The following is a 21,051-nucleotide window of genomic DNA, read 5'->3' as shown; positions in this document are numbered from 1 at the left end:
CAGCAAGGCAGCAGGATACAAGATTACAGAGAAATTGGCTGTTAATTTCTTTACACCAACAATGAAACATCAGAAAGGATATGTACAAAAATCAATACCTCTTAAAATCATAACCCCCAAAAACAACACACTTAGGAATAAACTTCACCAAGGAAGTGAAAGACTTAAATATGATGAGAACTATATAAAACATTAATAAAGAAAATTGAAGATAATTCAAGGAAATAGATATCCCCTGCTCTTGGATTAGAAAAGGTAATGGTGTCAAAATATCCAAACCACCCAAAGCAATCTACAGTTGTAATGCAATCCCTATCAAACTACCCATGACATTTTTCATAGAACTAGGACACAGAACCCTAAAATTCATATGAACCATAAAGACCCAGGATTGCCAAAGCAGTCCTAAAGAAAAACAAAGCAGGAGGCATAACCCTCCTAGACTTGATACAGACTGTAAGCTACAGTAATCAAAACTGGCACAGAAACAGACACAAGCATCAATGGAACAGAGGAGACAGCCCAGAAATAAGCCCACACCTACAGTCGATTAATCTTTGACAAAGGAGGCAAGAATATGCCATGAGAAAAAGTGTCTACAGCAAGTGGTGCTGGGGAAGTTGCACAGATGCATGTAAATCAATGAAGTTAGAAAACACCCTCTCACCATGCGCAAAAATAAACACAAATGGCTTAAAGACTTAGAACAGAACAAGACACCATAAAACTCCTAGAAAACACAGACAAAACATTCTCTGTCATAAATCGTACCAATGTTTTAAGTCAGTGTCCCAAAGCAATAGAAATAAAAACAAAACTAAATAAATGGGACCTTATCAAACTTACAAGCTTTTGCATAGGAAAGGAAAACCATATAAAATCTAAGAGACAACATATGGAATGGAAAAAATATTTGCAAATAATGCAACTGACAAGGGCTTAATCTCCTAAATATATGAAGAGTTCATACAACTCAACAATTAAAAATTAAACAATCCAACCCAAAAATGGGCAGAAGACTTAAGTCATTCCTCCAAAGAAACACAGATGGCCAATATGCACATGATATTCAACATCACTAATTATTAGAGAAATGCAAATCAAAACTACAGTGAGGTACCACTTCTTAACAGTCTGAATGGCCATCATAAAAAAAATTTGATCCAGCAATCCCACTCCTGCTCACATATCTGGGCAAAATTATAATTTAAACACATACACACACTCTGTGTTCATACCTGCACTATTCACAATTGCCAAGACATGGAAGCCACCTAGATGTCCATCAACAGATAAAGACGTGGTACATATACACAATGGAATACTACTCAGCCACAAAAAAGAATGGTAAGTGCTACTTGCAGCAACATGGATGCAACTAGAGATTATTATGTTAAGTGAAGTAAATCAGAAAAAGACAAATACCATATGATATCACTTATATGTGGAATCTCAAATATGATACAAATGAAGTTATCTATGAATCACAGACATGGAGAACAGACTGGCGGTTACCAAGAGGGAAGGACAGAGAGGGAGGCTGAGATTAGCAGATGTTGAGCTTTTATATATAGAATGGATTAAAAAAAAAAGGTCCTACTGTATGGCACAGAGAACTATATTCAATAGTCTATGATAAACCAAAATGGAAAGGAGTATTTAAAAAAAAAGAATGTATATATAACTGAATCACACTGCTGGACAGCAGTAAGTAATACAACATTATAAATCAACTATACTTCAGTAACCAAAAAACCCTGTAATGTGTGGCCAAAGCTTTCACCTAAAATGGGTCTGCCAGAGCAATCTGCCCAGAAATGGACAACAGCAAGATGGTAATTCACCAATACAGAAACTTCCTAATGCATTCCCTTCCCATCCTGCTCCCCAGGTGCTAACAGGGAGCTATGTTCTCTAGGTGTCTCTCCCCACAGTCTGGTAGTGGCACATTGGTACCCCCTTTCAAGTAAACTTCTCTAGGGCAGACGAGAGAACTTCTCTAGGGCCCAGTTTCTTTCTGTTCCCCTGCATTTAGCAAAGCTTGATGCATTGATCCCGGTCCTCCGTGAGCCAATTTTTTAAAGTTACTATTAATCTTTTTACATTTGGGTTCTGCTGGGTCTTTGTTGCTATATGAATGCATTCTCTAGTTGTGGTTGAGTGGGGTTCACAGGCTTCTCATTGCAATGGCTTCTTTTTTGTGGAGTACAGGCTCTAGGTGCATGGCCTTTAGTAGCTGTGGTGCCAGGCTTAGCTGCCATGCGGCATGTGGAATCTTCCTGGACCAGGGATCGAACTCATGTCCCCTGAATTGGCAGGCAGATTCTTATCCACTTTACCACCTGAGATCATGAGGCCAGAGCTTCCCATTGGCCCCTTTTTCTTTAAGCTCTATGGTCCACCTGCTCTACCACAGGGAATCCACTCTTTACGTGGATCATGGGGGCTGGCAGCTATATAGACTCACATCTATACTCATATACTTTTGGGGCATTAAAAACTTGTAGCAGGATGCCCTCAATATTCCATCACTTGCCAAGATCATCGCCCATCTGCTAGATAGAAGTGGTCATCCTGGAAGCACAGCTTGCTTCTGAAACAGGCCTGCGCTGTCTGAGGTTATGCACACAGACCTCTCTGGGCCCTTGGTTAGGCAGGAATCACACGAGTGAGGGTGTTCGGAGCACTTGTTAATCCGTTATGATTTATTAGCTGTACAGCAGTAGATCCTCCTCCCCAGCTTTCAACCCCATTACATAGTTTATTACAGGTCTCATGTTGGCGTCCTAAAATAATGAAAAATATCACACAGTACAGCTAAGTACAAAATGCATCAACCTAGAGTCTGATAGCTAACTGATGGCTCTCTTAAAAGCAATACACAGAAGAAAAAAGTGTTTGAAATCAGCAAGACTGAGGCTCTCTAAAAAACACATTTTTAAACATGTGACAGTTCATGTGCAAGAATCACTTTGAGTTGGTTTTGCTTCACATTATTATTTTTTTGAAGATCCGAAGTTTAAATTACTGACCTAGTGAAATTTCCTGGCCCAGCTTTTAAGAGCTGCTGTGACCCACTCATAATCACCCTTCTGCTTCAACAGAGGATTTATAAAACATGAAACTCAGCTACGAACAAAGCAAAGAAAATGTAGATGGGAAATCATAACCGAAAGTTAATTGTACAAGGTTCAAATGCTGGCTCCATGGGTTGGAATCATGATGTTCCATGTGGGTGTCCATCACGAGCGGGCAGCAGTCTCGGTGCCGTTCTGCAACATGATTGTGATCCAATTCCTCGTCAACGTTTACAAACTACCGTCTGTAGTAACTTAATTTGCAAGTAATTAAAATGCTGGGTTTTCTTACACTGTACTTCTTTTCAACCTCGTAATTAATGGAAAAGATTAAAATGTAAAAAAAGTTATTTACAAGCTTGACCATACCAGAAACTTTGCCAAGAAAGAGGCAAAGTCTTCAGGACAGAAACCAATCGTAGCATGCCATACTACTGGTGTGCAGCTGACTCCAAGCAAAGGGAGTCAGGGAAAAGCAAAAGCAAAAACCAGTTTAAAAGTCTAAGTCCTTCCCAAGTCTGCATTTACAATTAAAAACTCTCCTGGGAAGAAGACCATAAGAACTCTGGGAAACCCGGTGGTGGTTTCTGGAGTGGTTTACCATTGCAAGAGAGAGGGTTCAATGTCTCTGTTTCCAGCTAAGAAAACCAGGGAGGCGTGAACACTGTCCTCAGCACTTCACAGTAAACCCTCAGGGACTCAGAACATTCCATGATTTGCTAACATCAAACAGCAAGTTCTAGTTAAATCACATTTTCTAACATCATCCTTGAAGTTTTAGTTCTCAGTATGTTTGGTAAAATGATGCTTTTCCCAAAGCCAAAAGAAGAAAGAAGGGAGAAAATTAAGATGCAGGCCGTTTAAACACAGCCCAGAGCAGTCCTGGCAAGGAGCAAGGCCCCGCCATCACCGGTCCATCATGCTGAGGATCATCTCAGGCGTGAGGTCTCCGTTGGGGGCATCTGTGGCAGCTGGCTGGGCCTCCTCTTCCTCCCCCTCCGCAGGCTCTGCGTCTGGCTCTTTTTTGACTTCAACTATAATGTTCTCAATTGCACCTGTATTCTGGTCTTCGACCTGAATGATGGCTGTTGCTGGCAAAGAAGAGCACGAAGAAAACAAATGCTCCATTAAAGCCCCCAAGAATTGCAAGGGTCTTTTCAGACTTGACACTAAATGAAAGTGAGCAACACAGGAAAGCCTCAGTTTCAATATAGAGAACATCAATAAAAAAGGCTTAATAACCTATAATGTGGCCATACACAAACCCCAAATACTCTAGATAATACCAAAAAACAAAGCACTGACATTCCTCTTCATATGCCTCCCAAATCATGTATTAAAAATCTTAAGTTTTCCTTTATCTCATAAATTAGGGCTTCACAATAGTCAGTGTGACACAGGCAAAAAATGCAGACAGTACAAGACAAGGAATACTTCAGAGTGCAGGATGTAGGCAGGTCTGTTTTAGAGATGACCCACCTACAGCAAAAGAACCTGACATTTTAACAAACTTATCTGTGCCAGGTCTTAGTTGCAGCACACGAGCTTAGTTGTGGCCTGCAGGATCTAGTTCCCTTATCAGGGATCGAACCTGGGGCCCCCTGCATTGGGAGTGCAGTCTTAGCCACTGAACCTCCAGAGAAGTTCCAGAACCTGATATCTTTGCGTCTGAAGCTGTCCAACACCGAGGGTCCTACCACCAGTTGGTTCACTCAAATCTTTGTAGGTCAAGTAGTTCCCCAACCACCCCACTGTAACAAGACATTTCAACATGGGGCTCAAGGAACATACTAAAAAAAAACAGATGAAACGCTGCATTTGTTGAAGAAAGAAAGAGAACTGCCAGCTTTTAGGAGATTCATGAATAGAACAGAGACCTGAGACTCCAAAGAGCCTGCAATTACAAGGGCCATGTCTAGTACAGGACTGCTCCCCAATGTCCTCTCATAAATCAGGAAGCCAGCAACAGAATCCATGGGTCTGGGTTTCTTAGGAGGGACACTGTCATCATGGAAATCCCTTTATTCCTCCATCCTTTAAGGGCTCTTATACATTACATTCATTACCATGTCAGTTTTGCCAGGTAAGACTCTGTTTTGTAAAACCCTCCCACACTGACAGTACCCATCTCATAGAAAGCACCCTTCAACTCTGGACTTTATCTTGCTGAAACTTAACAGTCCTCTAGAGACTTTCTCAGATGTTCCCCAATAAAAAACTAAAAAATCGCTTCCTGAGAATTTGTTCCCAGCGTGACCTTAACTTGTTCTCATGGCTCAGCTCCCATCTACCCAAAGAAAAAGGACCCGTCTGGCTTCCCCACATGTTGGGAGAGGACGCCAGCCTACTGAGCTGAGACAAGCAACTTACGCTGGGTCTGTTTGGGCTGGTTGGTTCTGCCAGGGGGGCGTCCTCTCCGTTTCTTGGCAGGTGGTGGGGCTGGGGTCACTGGCTGGGGCTCTGGCTCGGGTTCAATCTCCACAGCAGGCTCCTCCTCATCCTCATTGTCATCCAAGTCTGGCTCAGCATTTTCTTCTCATGAAATCAGGAAGAAGAGGTGGTGGGGCAAGGAGACGAGTGGTGGAAGGAAAAGCAACACACAAATAATCATGTATCCTGTGAAGTCTAGTTAAATATTTATTTTCATCGTTAACAGCCCATTTAAAAATTCCATTTCACTGGAATTTTTGTTTTCAGCACTAAACAAAGTAAGCTCATATTAATGCTAAGTTAATAAGCAAATCAACTTGGATACCATTATTCATATTTTATGTGGACTGGATATTCTTTTGGCTTTAGATATCAAAATATTGAGCTTCAAATTCTTAAAGGCAACTCCAGCTTACGCCAGTTATATAAACGTCCCCGCCAAGTGGTGTTTTAAGCTGAAAATGAAACAAATGTTCCCTCTACCTACTATACACAGATAAAACAGGACACAAAGCCTGAGATGGACCCCTGAAGAGTGGTGGAAGATGTGTGTGTGTTTGTGTGTATAAAGTTCTTGAAGCACCGTGAGTCCCCATTTACTAGGAAAAGTGTTGAGGTCAAATTTTGGAATTTAATTCCCAGCTGCCCCAAACCTAGTAGGTCCTCCTAACTCCCTTACCTTCTCCCTAAAGCAATTACCACGTAAAAGGAGAGGGAACTATTGTAGAAAGAACACTGATGAAGAGCCTGATAATACAGTTTTGAGTCTCAGATCTCCTAAGTGTGTGACCTGGGATGATAACCACACTGAACCTCAGTTTCCTTGTGTAATCTCTAAAGCACTCTCAAGGATCACAAAGAGATAACGCCTGTAATTGTGCTCTGCAACTTACATTCTACCACATCATCACAGATGCTTTTTACACTAGACATCAGAGTTTATAAAAATTCTCCATTATTCCATATAGGCTTCATTAAGTAAGAGGTATTACCCTCATTTTATAGAAACGGAGAAACTAAAGTGATTTATAAGGCACAACTAACCACAGTTTAGGGGTGTTCTGCTGCCCACACCTGTAGGCAACTGAAGAGCTCTTGCTACCCCTCCCCCACTGCCATGGCACAAAAGATATCCTGCCTGCCTTCCTCCAAGAAGCACAGGTTACAAGCACATTCTCTTTTGCTCACACCAAATGTTTAAATTTAGAAATCTGTGGGTAAATGCCTGATCATCAGGACAAAAAGCCTTGTCAAGTGACTGAAATCCTAAGTGAAAATGTGGGGAACGTACTGGTACGTGGCAGCGTGTCAAGAACGACATGCTTCCCTGCTGAACTTATTCAAGTCCCCTATTGCCTAAGTTGGCCCAACGCCTAGAAAGCTAAACAAATTCAGTCAGAACTAAGCAGGGGGCAGGGGGAGAAGCACACAAAGTTAATAGGGTCAAAAGCTTACTGGATTGGAGAGATTTTGGTTAAAAGCCTTGAAAATAGTATTAGACTCTGGTGGTCAATTTCTCTCGATGACCAACAGGCAGAACTTCTGGGAGGGAACATATATGATTCTGGCCGTCACCAGTCCAAACATTCTGGGATAAAGAGACAACAGGCCCCAAACAAAGCCGTGCAACTCCTCCTTCTGTCTTCTCCAGTGCAGAAGACGAAAGGAGGAACCATAGAAACCTATTAGGAACTCTCATTAAACTGTGCAGCTGATTCTGGTAAAAGTACAATTAGGAGAGTGGAGCTGGTCTAGCTGGGAGATGAACCACAGAAGTGACCATGGCAGTGCCATGAGAAAAAAGGCATGTCTGTGGCTGGAGAAGGTTCGGCAGCCAAGAGCTACTGCAGGTGTCCTGAAGCTCAAGTTTATCTGGGCATCTCTGCTGGTTCTTGAGGCCCACTGACATTACTTGGCACCTCCAACAGTCCACTCAATTTCTTTACCAAAGGGATTCCACAATGATTCTCAGTAGAGTGTGATGTGCTTTTATAAAAATTAAACAACAACAACAAAAAATTAAACAAAGTGAAAAAAGAAAATTAAGCAAAGTGACATTTTAAAGGAGGCATTCACTTAAAACCCAAGATTTTCCACTAGAGAAGGCAGCAAAAATTAAATTACTCTTATGCTTAGATGAATATTCCCCCATAAAAAGTTCTGAATAGAAAAGTGAAGGCTTTATTAAGATAAAAAACCAAAAGGGACTTTCTTATATATTTAAATATAAAAGACCTAGTATTTTCACGAACAACTTTTATAATAAAACCAATAAAGTGATACATATATTCAGTTTTCAGAAATTTCCTTTCCTTTCCCACTATTTCTGACAAAGCAACATGGAAGACAAACTTAGAGCTTCTCAGAAATCCATCAGGCATCATCTGTACGCACCTTCCCCAAAACAGAACTCCTCTGCACCCTTTTCCACAAGTCTCAAACACTGAAGCCATGGATGGGCCTTCTCAACTAGGTGCCAGTAACCCAAGCATCCACATTATAAAACCTCACACTTTGGAATGAGTTTGTCTCATCAAATGTGACTCCTACATTACCAACACTCTTGCTCTCCACCCCACTGCATGAGTTTAGCGCCTCAACACATATACCTTCTGCCTGGATTTCATGACTAACACCCCAAAGAACATCAATGTTAGGAAAATTGGCAAAGTTTTAAATTATAAATGGGGAGATTAAGGTAGGAAGAGAAAGGCTGACCTTCATGGATTTGATCAACACATCTCAAGGCTAGGCTGACACAGGCAGTCAAACCAGAAGTTGGTCAGGATGCTTAAGCAACCTTCTTCATGTCCATTAGATTCACTGCTCAAATCTAGACCAGCTTCCTAAATGTAAAAGCTATGAACATAGAAAAGAAACTCTGCTGGCCTTAGAATATCACTAATCTGAGTAAACTGAGTATAAAGATATTAATTTTGCTTCAGCTTTAACTGATAATAACATATCTTATCAAGCAATGGAACACCATAAGGAAAAAAAAAAACTTGCTCTGGGAATAAGCTAACTGCTGTTGTAAATATATACACACATCAGGAAGATTAGAGGTTTAAAGGAAGCACGAGAGAGTGGCCTATCTCTGTATTCCAGCACGTCCTTACATAAATACACTGTAAACTCTGCACCAAAACCTGCCCCTTTTAACTAACTCAAGAAACAAAAGTCACTTACCACTGTCAGAGGAGTCCTCCTTTTTAGAACGCATCTTTCTCTTTCTTCCACGTTTACTCTTCTTCGTTTCTCCTCCATTTTCCCCTTCTACACCATCTGGACCAGCACAATTATCCGCATGTCTTGCCATAGTATTCTAACAAAAGGAACAAAATTCTCGTTCACATTACTAAAAAAGGTAAGATTAAAATTGGAAGTTCTCTTTTAGTTTAATTAAAAAAACAACTGGGCGGTGGTTATCCATATTAAGTCTCAATGTTCTCGTGTCTGCTAAATGTGTCCTCAACATACTCTTCCTTTTCAGGGAAAATGGTCTCCATCTGGGGTGGGTGGAGAGAGAGAGAAAAGGGTGGGTGGGAGAGGAGAGCTGCTCAGAAGATGGGGTTAGGTCCTCTGAGCAGGGGAGAATCAGACCGAGCTCCCTGTCCTGTGCAGACCTGACTAACATGACCCTAAGTGAAGGCAGGGGAGAAGGCAATGGCACCCCACTCCAGTACTGTTGCCTGGAAAATCCCATGGATGGAGGAGCCTGGTGGGCTGCAGTCCATGGGATCGCTAAGAGTCAGACACGACTGAGTGACTTCACTTTCACTTTCCACTTTCATGCATTGGAGAAGGAAATGGCAACCCACTCCAGTGTTCTTGCCTGGAGAATCCCATGGACAGAGAAGCCTGGTAGGCTGCAGTCCATGGGGTCGCACAGAGTCGGACATGACTGAAGCGACTTGGCAGCAGCAGCAAGTGAAGACAGACCTGTTAAAAATACTGAGTTCCCCATCAGTGGAAAGGTTCACACATGGACATGTGTGATGTGGTGGGGTGGAAATGACTGACCCTTTCCAAATGATAGTTTATCTCTATAATCTCAGTGGAGAAAACTGCCCTGCTTTGCAACAGAAGATCAAGAACATGGATGGTATCAAGAACTGTAAGGGAGGAAGTCAAGTTCTGACTCTTACCCGACGTGTAAATGTTTTCCCACACTTAGAACAGACAAAGGCCGCAGGGACAAAGTTGGGGTCATGATAGCGTTTGAAGTGCATGTCAAGGAGCTGTTTCTGACGGAAGGTCTTGTCGCAGTGGCTGCAGGCATAAGGCTTCTCCCCAGTGTGGGTGCGCTTGTGCATGATCATGTGCCTCTCCTGCAAGAGAACGAGGTGAAGGAAAGTCTCAGATCCTGTCTTAGGGCTGCTATCCCCCACCACCTGCACGCGTAACTCTAAAGACCTTTCTCTTCCAAGGGTCCAGGCCCAGAACCGCTTGCTGAGAGGATAATGTAAAGCTGATCGGGGTACAAAACTGCTTCCCCAAATCCTAGCAGATACACTCACTTCTGCTGCTTCTGTAGATCACTCCCAAGCATCAGGCCCCAGTACCAAATTCTTCCCTTCTCTCAAGTCCTGGACTTAATTTCATATAAGGTATATATAAAAACCCTCTGATAAAACCCAACACTGATGAGGCATCAATCGTTTTCTAACTATGAAGGTTCCTACCTGTCTACAAGCGTAATCACACTGATCACACTTAAAGCGCTTCTCGTTCTTGTGTGACTTCTGGTGCTGGATGAGGGCATAGCGTTCATGAAACACAGCATCGCAGTACCGGCATTTCTTGCCCTGCTCAATGTAGGAATGCTGCTTTCGCAAGTGGACACCTAAAAGCAAAACACAAAGCCCAGGCCAACTTGTGAAAACACAAACATCTCAAAGAGTTAAGAACACATTTCTTTCTGCTTCTGAATATAGTTACTCTGGCTGCTATACGGAAAATGGAAAAAAAGGAGTAAAAACAGATATGGAGAGACCAGTTGAGACGTTAAAACTCAACAGGTGAGGGAAGGTGGTGGTTTGGAGACGGCAGTGGGTATGGAGGGAAGGGGAACTGACGAGAGACCTAAGAAGCTGAATCAACAGGACTTAGTGACTGACCAGAGTGAGGAAGAGAAAGGTGGGTATCAGGAATGACCTCCAGGTTCCTGGCTTGGAAAACTGAGCAGATGGTGGAGCCACTTACTGAGACAAGGAGTAAGTGGAACAGGGCTGAAGCCTGAGCTGTGTGTCTGCAAGGGGGCAAGGACATTTAGAGTTGAGGGGAAAGATTAAGGAGAACTTGAAAATGAAGGTAAAGAGGCAATACTTGATCATGTAAAGGCTGCGAGGACACAGGAGAATGGGATCAGGGCAAAGGGACAGGACACAGACACGAAGAGTGACACAAGGTCTCTAGAAGCCGACGGGGAAAGAGGATGAATGCAGGTAAGTTACACATCTGGAAAGAGGAAATTTGAAGTTTCAATATGCTGCATTTTCTGTGTATCTAAAGTAAGAAAAGAGGTTACATACTGAGACCAAGGAGGCAAAGAGAAAAGGGAAGGAAGATTAGAGGTTTAAAATGATTTACCCTACTGTCATAGGACTTCCCACATAGCAGGTGCTCAAGAATCTGTGGAATGAACGGGACACAGCTGATGAGGACAAACAGTTGGAAACTGAGGAGCCAGCTGCGTTTAGGGTCAAGAATTTACGGCTCAATCAAGGTGCTATCACTTCCAACTTTTGTTGTTGTTTAGTTGCTAAATAGTGACTTCTTTGCGACCCCATGGACTACAGCCACCAGGCACTTCTGTCCATGGTATTTCCCAGGCAAGAATACTGGAGTGGGTTGCCATTTCCTCCTCTAGGCATTGGCAGGTGGATTCTTTACCACTGAGCCACAAGGGAAGCCTCACATCAAACTTAAAGAGGGCCAATTCTGGGGAATGGAAATAGGTAAGAGAAAGGGATGGCATATTTTTTTACTCCCTATACATGTTCACTATATGAAGACTTTTTATACATAAATATATCATTTCAAATAATTCTTAGACTCAACTTCTGCTCCTCAGATAGAGAGACCTAACAGTCAATGTCAAAGACTTTCTTATGTTTTTATTAAATATTTACAATAAAAATTCTGTAAAGTTGGAATTATTCCTATATTATCAGTTAAAACAAAAAACAAAAAAAAACCTTATTAGAACAGTAAGTATTTGGAGGTGAATCTTGATCTGGTAGGTCTGCCTCCAAAGCCCATGCCTTCCTGTGTCCCAAGGTGATGAATCTTAATTATTGCACATTAATGTGAAATCAGACCTGCTTTAAAGAGGGAACACAAACTTGTCTGGGAATGGTTTGGGCAGATAACTATTATTTGACAGCTCCTTAACTACCTCATAAAGAGTTCACTATGTAAGGCCTAAGAGGCTATCATTACAAGCGTGGGCGGCTTGTAACAGAATGAACAGAATGATTTCTGTTTGTTTCCAAGGCAAACTATTCAATATCACAGTAATCCAAGTCTATGCCCCAACCAGTAACGCTGAAGAAGCTGAAGTTGAATGGTTCTATGAAGACCTACAAGACCTTTTAGAACTAACACCCAAAAAAGATGTCCTTTTCATTATAGGGGACTGGAATGCAAAAGTAGGAAGTCAAGCAACACCTGGAGTAACAGGCAAATTTGGCCTTGGAGTACAGAATGAAGCATGGCAAAGGCTAATAGAATTTTGCCAAGAGAACACACTGGTCATAGCAAACACCTTCTTCCAACAACACAAGAGAAGACTCTACATATGGACATCACCAGATGGTCAACACTGAAATCAGACTGATTATATTCTTTGCAGCCAAAGATGGAGAAGCTCTAAAGAGTCAGCAAAAACAAGACCGGGAGCTGACTGTGGTTCAGATCATGAGCTCCTTATTGCCACTGAAGAAAGTAGGGAAAACCACTAGTCCATTCAGGTATGACCTAAATCAAATCCCTTATGATTATAAGTGGAAGTGAGAAATAGATTTAAGGGACTAGATCTGATAGAATGCCTGATGAATTATGGACAGAGGTTTGGGACATAGTACAGGAGACAGGGATCAAGACCACCCCATGGAAAAGAAATGTAAAAAAGCAAAATGGCTGTCTGGAGAGGCCTTACAAATAGCTGTGAAAAGAAGAGAAGCGAAAAGCAAAGGAGAAAAGGAAAGATAAGCATCTGAATGCAGAGTTCCAAAGAATAGCAAGAAGAGATAAGAAAGCCTTCCTCAGCAATCAATGCAAAGAAATAGTGGAAAACAGTAGAATGGGAAAGACTAGAGATCTCTTCAAGAAAAATTAGAGATACCAAGAACATTTCATGCAAAGATGGGCTCAATAAAGGACAGAAATGGTATGGACTTAACAGAAGCAGAAGATATTAAGAAGAGGTGGCAAGAATACACAGAAGAACTGTACAAAAAAGATCTTCATGATCAAGATAATCACGATGATATATCACTCACCTAGAGCCAGACATCCTGGAATGTGAAGTCAAGTGGGCCTTAGAAACCATCACTATGAACAAAGCTAGTGGAGGTGATGGAATTCCAGTTAAGCTATTTCAAATCCTGAAAGATGATGCTGTCAAAGTGCTGCACTCAATGTGCCAGCAAATTCGGAAAGCTCAGCAGTGGCCACAGGACTGGAAAAGGTCAGTTTTCATTCCAATCCCAAAGAAAGGCAATGCCAAAGAATGCTCAAACTATCGCACAATTGCACTCATCTCACATGCTAGTAAAGTAATGCTCAAAATTCTCCAAGCCAGGCTTCAGCAATATGTGAACCGTGAACTTCCAGATGTTCAAGCTGATTTTAGAAAAGGCAGAGGAACCAGAGATCAAATTGCCAACATCCGCTGGATCATGGAAAAAGCGAGAGTTCCAGAAAAACATCTATTTCTGCTTTATTGACTATGCCAAAGCCTTTGACTGTGTGGATCACAATAAACTGTGGAAAATTCTGAAAGCAATGGGAATACCAGACCACCTGACCTGCCTCTTGAGAAACCTGTATGCAGGGCAGGAAGCAACAGTTAGAACTGGACATGGAACAACAGACTGGTTCCAAATAGGAAAAGGAGTACGTTAAGGCTGTATATTGTCACCCTGCTTATTTAACTTACATGCAGAGTATATCATGAGAAACGCTGGGCTGGAAGAAGCACAAGCTGGAATCAAGATTGCTGGGAGAAATATCAATAACCTCAGATATGCAGATGACACCACCCTTATGGCAGAAAGTGAAGAGGAACTAAAAAGCCTCTTGATGAAAGTGAAAGAAGAGAGTGAAAAAGTTGGCTTAAAGCTCAACATTCAGAAAACGAAGATCATGGCATTCGGTCCCATCACTTCATGGCAAGTAGATAGGGAAACAGTGGAAACAGTGTCAGACTTTATTTTTCTGGGCTCCAAAATCACTGCAGATGGTGACTGCAGCCATGAAATTAAAAGACGCTTACTCCTTGAAAGGAAAGTTATGACCAACCTAGATAGCATATTCAAAAGCAGAGACATTACTTTGCCAATAAAGGTCCGTCTAGTCAAGGCTATGGTTTTTCCAGTGGTCATGCATGGATGTGAAGAAAGCTGAGTGCCGAAGAATTGATGCTTTTGAACTGTGGTGTTGAAGCAGACTCTTGAGAGTCCCTTGGACTGCAAGGAGATCCAACCAGTCCATTCTAAAGGAGATCAGCCCTGGGTGTTCTTTGGAAGGAACGATGCTAAAGCTGAAACTCCAATACTTTGGCCACGTCATACAAAGAGCTGACTCATTGGAAAAGGCTCTGATGCTGGGAGGGATTGGGGGCAGGAGGAGAAGGGGACAACAGAGGATGAGATAGCTGGATGGCATCACCGACTCGATGGACGTGAGTTTGAGTGAACTCCAGGAGATGGTGATGGACAGGGAAGCCTGGCGTGCTGCGATTCATGGGGTCGCAAAGAGTCAGACACGAATGAGCAACTGAACTGAACTGAACTGAAGAGGTTATCATGCAAGTATAAAACACTCAAGGTTTTCATTTGCATCAGGATAGTGAATAAATTAAAAAAATTGAATAATCCAAACAGTGGCCTAACAGTTCACACGGTGCCATGAGATATTACTGGTTTAGGTTTTAGTTTCTATATGGTAAGAACAGTAAAACTCTTTCGTTTATCTGAGAACAGTACTTCTTAAATTTTTCTAAAATCCTTTCTACACCAGAGTAGGATGACACATGACCCACTGGATCTTATGTGGAATCCAATGGACTCTACTTCAAGCTCACAGTTTCATCTTAAAAATGTTTTATGTTGGTCTGCAGTTTGTTCAATATAGTCATATTAATGTAAAAATGTTTTAAGATACTAGTTCAATTGTATAACTTTACTCAAAACCTTTTGAGTAAAACCAATGCTGCAGGAAGACAGTCCAGGTTTATGATATGGTTTGGTATGCTCCTGATATGAGCTGGGTACTTATACACGCCCCAGTGTGAGAAACAGCTCTAGAGGATTCCAGAAGACTCAAGTCCAGCTTTGCCACTCATAAGCTGTGTTGTATCACTTTGGTCAAGACACCTGGTTATCACCTACAAAGCTCGAATAAATATGCTTTGATGACTTCATATGGTTGCTGTGAAGATCAATTAAGTAAAAAAGTAAAATAAAAGTATAAAGACAACCTGAAAGGTACAATTTATCTAAATGCATTATTATTTTGTAGGGAGCAATGCATTTTGGACAGAGAACAGACTGGGGCAGTATTTTTAACTATTTTAAATAAGAAACACAAAGGGATAAATTCAGGTGACCTTATCCTAAAATTTCTACCACTAAACTCTGCCTTTATATTAACTGTAGCTTAGTTATGTACAGAATTACAGCTATCACCAAATCAATACAACAGTCTAATTACCTAAACAAAGTACAAATATTCTGGGGGGGAAAACCCCCAAAACTGAAGTGGACTGGCCTGAGTTCGAACCATACTATGTTACTTCTCTATTTGGGGACTTTTAACATTACCAATGAAGGCTACTAACTAAAAATACACTTTTCTCTCATTATAGCTGCCATTTATTTATAGATGAGCTATAGTCAGGAAAAAATTTTGTAGTGTAGCTTCAGTAAGAGAAAGAAGAGACAGAAAAAAATAGCATAAGCAATGACTTTTATTAAATAGCAGGCCATTCACAACACACAAAACTCACAAAGTCAGAAAAGGAAGTAACCTGTGATCATTATCTTCATAGAGTTGTCAAAATTTATTTTTCATTTGCCACTAGTTAACTGACTTACCCAGATCACTTTTTCGGGCTATGACAGTGTCACAGTGGGGACAGTGAAATTTGGCCACATTTTCTGTGTGCTTCTGTAAAATGTGCATCTTCATGGTACCACTTTGGGTAAACCGTGCATGACAAATATAACATTCATAAGGTTTTTCCCCTTCAAAGAAAAAATACAGAATGAACAAATTAGATGAAATGACTAAATAACTACCATTTAATTGGAGGGTTACCAGGTGGCAGATATGCCAAGCCACAGATGATCTACAGTTCTTAACTCAGGAAGGATGAGGCTCAGGCCCACTGCCTGGCTCAGGCCTATCTTGAGAGATGAGTAAGAAGTCCCAAACTGTGGCCACCACCTCTGCTCTGCCCAGCTCTGCCACAGAGTCCTTCATGTTAGTAAAAGTAGTTTCTACAGCAGTACTTAACTTTGAAGGAGAGCAGATGGGATGATAGCGGGAGGACCTGCAAGTTTTTCTTTTTAGAAAAAGACTGTACTTTGAAAAACTGACAAGCTGGGTTAGGTAATCTACCCAGACTTCTAACAGTAAAAAATTTCCATTCTCCGGTATATATTCAGAGCAATGAATTCTGAAGGTATGCCAGAGAACATGTGTCAATTATATACTATTCTCATGCCCGTTTCCATTTGGGTAACTAATAAGGGTATGTGGTGGTTCCCAGGGTGCCATGGGATCTACTAAAAAGTGGTTCATTAATGCAAGCAAGGGAGAAGTCCTACCTGAATGGGTTCGCATGTGCCTTTTCAGCTTGTATGTGTCCCTGCTGGCATAACTGCACAAGCTGCACTGGAAAGGACGCTCCCCAGTGTGAGAGCGAATGTGACGTTTTAATTTGCTGACCTGAAAAAGCAACAAAACCTCTTAAACCTGTATTAACATAGGTTATGACATGAACACCGTGGGTCAAGCCCAAAAGCTTTGGTTTTGGAAACTGAAATTCGTAACAGAAAAAGTCTAAAGGACAGTATTTCTTCCTCTTTAACTGTTGCCACTAAAATCCCTATCATAATCTAAGGACGAGAGTAAAATGGATAGGGCATGAGTCAAGATGAGTTACTATTAACTGTTTAGGCTAGGTGATAGGTCCATGGGGTTGTGATACACTATTCTATCTACTTCTTTATATGTTTAAAATTCTCCAGAATAGTTTTAAAATAATTCATGCTTCTTGATGGATCAAGTTGCTAACAAACTTGAATCCAAGCTTATAAGTGCATTTTAATTCTCCTCAGTCTCTCTTTCTTTCAACAGCACTTCCCAGACAGGCCAGGCACCAGCGGCCTCTCACCTTCCTCCCTATGGACTTATGCTTTTCATCTTCAATTGGGTATCTTTTCAACAAAAGAGTGACTCTAAGGAGGGTTTCAAATACTCACTAACATTTGACTTGAAAATTTTAAAAAGTGTTCCAATTTTTACACTAAAATCCCCCTGTACTTCTACACAGTAAAAATTTCACACACTGTCTAAGGCTAAAGAATGGTTCCAACAATATTATTGAATAATTCTCTTTCTAGGACTATAGTTCAGTTCAGTTCTAGGACTTATCACATATTAAATTCCTGTACACCATAGGATCTATTCTTTTTCAGCCAACTCTTTTTTCTGGCTCCAATATCACACTGTCTTCATTTATCATATAGTTTTACAATAGCCAATAGCAAAAGCCCTTCATTCCCTTTTCAAAAATTTTTTAGTCATTCATATATACACTTCCAGTTGAAATTCAGAATCAACTTGACATGTGTATTTATTAACGTCCTTTGGAAAATTCTGAGACATTTTCTTCTTATATGTATTAGGTGCTTTTTGCTGTTCAGTTTACCCCCAGGTCATTTTTACTGCTGTTAGAATTTGAACCTGTTTTCTAGTATTGGTATTGCATAAAATAAGTCATTAATTCCTGTGTATTCACCTTGGATCTGACCACTAGACTGAACTCAAATGTTCTAGGTTTTTCAGCCAACTCTTAGATTTTCTATGTAAGAAAATATGTCTGTAAGAAAAGACAGTTTTGTCTTTCCATTTATAATTCATTACTTATTTTATGCTATTATCTAGGATTTCAAATACAATGTTGAAATTCTAACTGTGATGGGTATCTTGTTCCAAAGTTACTTAGACTGGGTTTACTATAGGCTGCCAGTAGATACTTCTCATAAAAAAGACATTTTCTTCTACACTTGACTTGCTAGAACTTTAAACAGTATCAACTATCAAATTTTATAGTTTTTCAATTACAGAAATGATCATGTGGTTTTTCTTTAATCTCTCAATGTAGTACACACCAATAATTTCCTAATGTTAAATTACTCTTGCATTTTAGATATCTTCTATTTAATAATCACATTTTAGTAATACTTTATTACTAAATTTGGTCTGTTAATTTATTTAAAATTTTGGCTTTTCTGTGAGAAAAAGATACAGTTTTCTTTTTAGAAGTATCCTAATCCAACCAGTCCATTCTAAAGAAGATCAGTCCTGGGTGTTCTTTGGAAGGAATGATGCTAAAGCTGAAACTCCAATACTTTGGCCACCTCATGTGAAGAGTTGACTCATTGGAAAAGACTCTGATGCTGGGAGGGACTGGGGGCAGGAGGAGAAGGGGACGACAGAAGATGAGATGGCTGGATGGCATCACCGACTCGATGGCCGTGAGTCTGAGTGAACTCCGGGGAGTTGGTGATGGACAGGCAGGCCTGGCGTGCTGCGATTCATGGGGTCGCAAAGAGTCGGACATGACTGAGCGACTGAACTGAACTGAATCCGGTTTTGGTAACAAGGTAACCTCAAATAATTATGGTGAGAAAATCTTCCATTTTTAAAATACTCTTGGTATAGTGACTTGTTTCTTTGCAGTTTGGTAGAATTTGCCTGTAACATTAATAACATGTGGATTAGTACTCTTTTTTTAATGGGTAAACCTTTCACACTCATTACAAATTTTTCTTTCTAGTGGTGGGGAGGAGGAGTGGTAGTAATCTAGTAAGATGCTCTATCTTGTATTATGAGGATATAAACTACCCTCACACAGGAGTCAGGATCTTCTTAAAACAAGGAACCAACAAGGAGCTGAACTTCTACACCGAACTTACTTCTACACTGGCGTAATCGCACATGGAACACTTAAATGGCTTCTCATGGGTGTGTTTGTAACGACGATGCCGCACCAATTCTCCACTAGTCACAAAGGCCATATCACAGTCTGGGCACTTGTGAGGACGAGTACCTGGACAAAGGAGGACATAACAGAAAGACAAGGACATGGTTAATTTCAGAGCTCAATGTGTGGCACAACTGCAGCATGAGGCTGGACCCTGGGTATCTCACCGACCATGCCTGAGAATAGCTCCAAAAGCTACAGGTAAGCCCAGCTGACTTTATAACACCAATCTCAAAATATTAAAAACACATGCCAAACGTTTAGTTTTTCTTAATTACCATTTTGAGTCTGCTGTCTTTGAATACAAAATCATTTTTATCCCTATTTTGTGAATATTCTGATCACTATGGATTAAAGGTTAATAGAAATACCTGTTTCAACCCATCTAAAAAAATACAGAACACATCTTTTAAACCTCAATGTCTATCAAGTAGAGGTCACAGAATTAATAGTCATTTGACTCAAGATTCTTCTACACATCAAAACTTACTGTATTGAAATTATATATACAGAACCAGTGAGCTGTCCATATTGACCAACTTTTTCTTAAAAAAAAAAAAAGAAAAGAAAAGAAATATAATAACATGTTTTCTATTTTAATTTGGTTTCATATGGTATTCTAGAGATTTACCAAAGGCTTTAAAAGTATATTGCCTTTTATGTTATGTGATTTAAATAGACTGTTTTCAAATATCCGTATCTAATATTCTGTGATTTGAATGTTAAATCATAGAATATTTAAATATTTTTTGAACTAATACTATATCTTCTATGGACTTCCCTCGTGGCTCAGACAGTAAAGCATCTGCCTACAATGTGGGAGACCTGGGTTCAATCCCTGGGTTGGGAAGACCTCCTGGAGGAGGAAATGGCAACCCACTCCAGTATTCTTGCCTGGAAAATCCCATAGACAGAACAGCCTGGTAGGCTACAGTCCACGGGGTCGCAAAGAGTCGGACACGACTGAGTGACTTCACTTTCACTTATATCTTCTATATTTCTTGGTTTTTTTCTTGTTTTATTTTTCCTTTCACTGAGATAATCTTATTGTTTTTAATATGTCTTCCCATAGTAGCCTCATAATGTAACATGACTTTAGAAGATCTTCTCTAGCCACTTTATATTCTGAACACTGCACTTGAAATATTATGACCAAGTAATATTCACAACAAAGAGATAAAGCTGACAGCAGAACACAGTACTGTTTTCATAGGTTGTTATCATCACCATCTGTAATCGTGGGTAAGAAGTGAACAGCAAGGTCATCTCAAACACCAAAATCAAAGGCAGGCTACCTTTGAGAATGGAATCAGGAAGACTCACAATGTTATGAATGGGACCAGCCATTTGCAGAAATGATTTTCCCAGAGATTGAGAATACTGGAGAGGGCAATGTGTTTGGATATGACAGCAATTATTAGAAAATTCCAAAGAATGTTCATTTATTCAGTTTGCTTCTTTAGTTCCACTGAGGATTAAGAGTGAAGGATAGAGTTCTTATGTATGAAAAATGTACAGTCTGGAGATACAGATAGGTAAGTAAAACAACAATTAACAAGAGAAGGAAAGCAACATCAATTCCTATTAGGACACGGTAAGCTGAAAACAAAGAATTTCCAATGTTTACCTAGCATTACCAAAGGGGGAGAAAGAGGCCTGCCTCCGATAGACCTAAGCATGGCAATTAGGAAACAAGCAGACACCGCTGTGGGACATGAATTTTCATCAGGTTGTACCACATGACTGACTATGTCCCTCTGCTCAAGGTCCACGCTCACCAGGACACTGTTCAATTGCTACAGCATCTGGACATAGGCAAGGGTGCCCCCTAGGATGCAATACTATTGCATCTACAAAATAAAAAGGTGCATTCTTCACCATAAACTGATGTTCTGTTATGCTCCTGACTCTTGAGGGTTTGGTTAGTATGAATTGGTCCTGCTAAATCACTTGTAAATAGCCAAATTTCTTATTTTCAAAGCTGAGGACTTGACCATGACACAGTGCCCACATCAAGGCACTCCCATTTTGGCAGTCCTATAA

The 21,051-nt window shown here is 40.6% G+C and overlaps 1 protein-coding gene across 10 annotated transcripts in view; it reads right to left on the bottom strand.

Moving 5' to 3' along the window:
- Positions 1 to 2,677: 2,677 nt before the first annotated feature.
- CTCF (CCCTC-binding factor) overlaps positions 2,678 to 21,051 on the bottom strand; it is a 45,683-nt gene continuing 27,309 nt past the window's right edge. For 6 of the 10 annotated variants that reach the window (XM_044930670.2, XM_025268256.3, XM_025268259.3 and 3 more), the window contains 8 exons: positions 18,941 to 19,074; positions 16,565 to 16,685; positions 15,830 to 15,979; positions 10,193 to 10,353; positions 9,656 to 9,838; positions 8,697 to 8,832; positions 5,448 to 5,609; positions 2,678 to 4,246 (listed from right to left, as the gene is read on the bottom strand). In XM_044930670.2, the coding sequence (XP_044786605.1) occupies positions 3,984 to 4,246; positions 5,448 to 5,609; positions 8,697 to 8,832; positions 9,656 to 9,838; positions 10,193 to 10,353; positions 15,830 to 15,979; positions 16,565 to 16,685; positions 18,941 to 19,074 (1,310 nt within the window). In that variant the 3' untranslated portion in view covers positions 2,678 to 3,983. 10 annotated transcript variants of the gene reach the window in all.

Source organism: Bubalus bubalis, chromosome 18 (assembly GCF_019923935.1).
Source record: "Bubalus bubalis isolate 160015118507 breed Murrah chromosome 18, NDDB_SH_1, whole genome shotgun sequence".
In the NCBI taxonomy this organism is placed as follows: Eukaryota; Metazoa; Chordata; class Mammalia; order Artiodactyla; family Bovidae; genus Bubalus; species Bubalus bubalis.
This window is presented reverse-complemented; position numbering and strand designations above follow the sequence as displayed.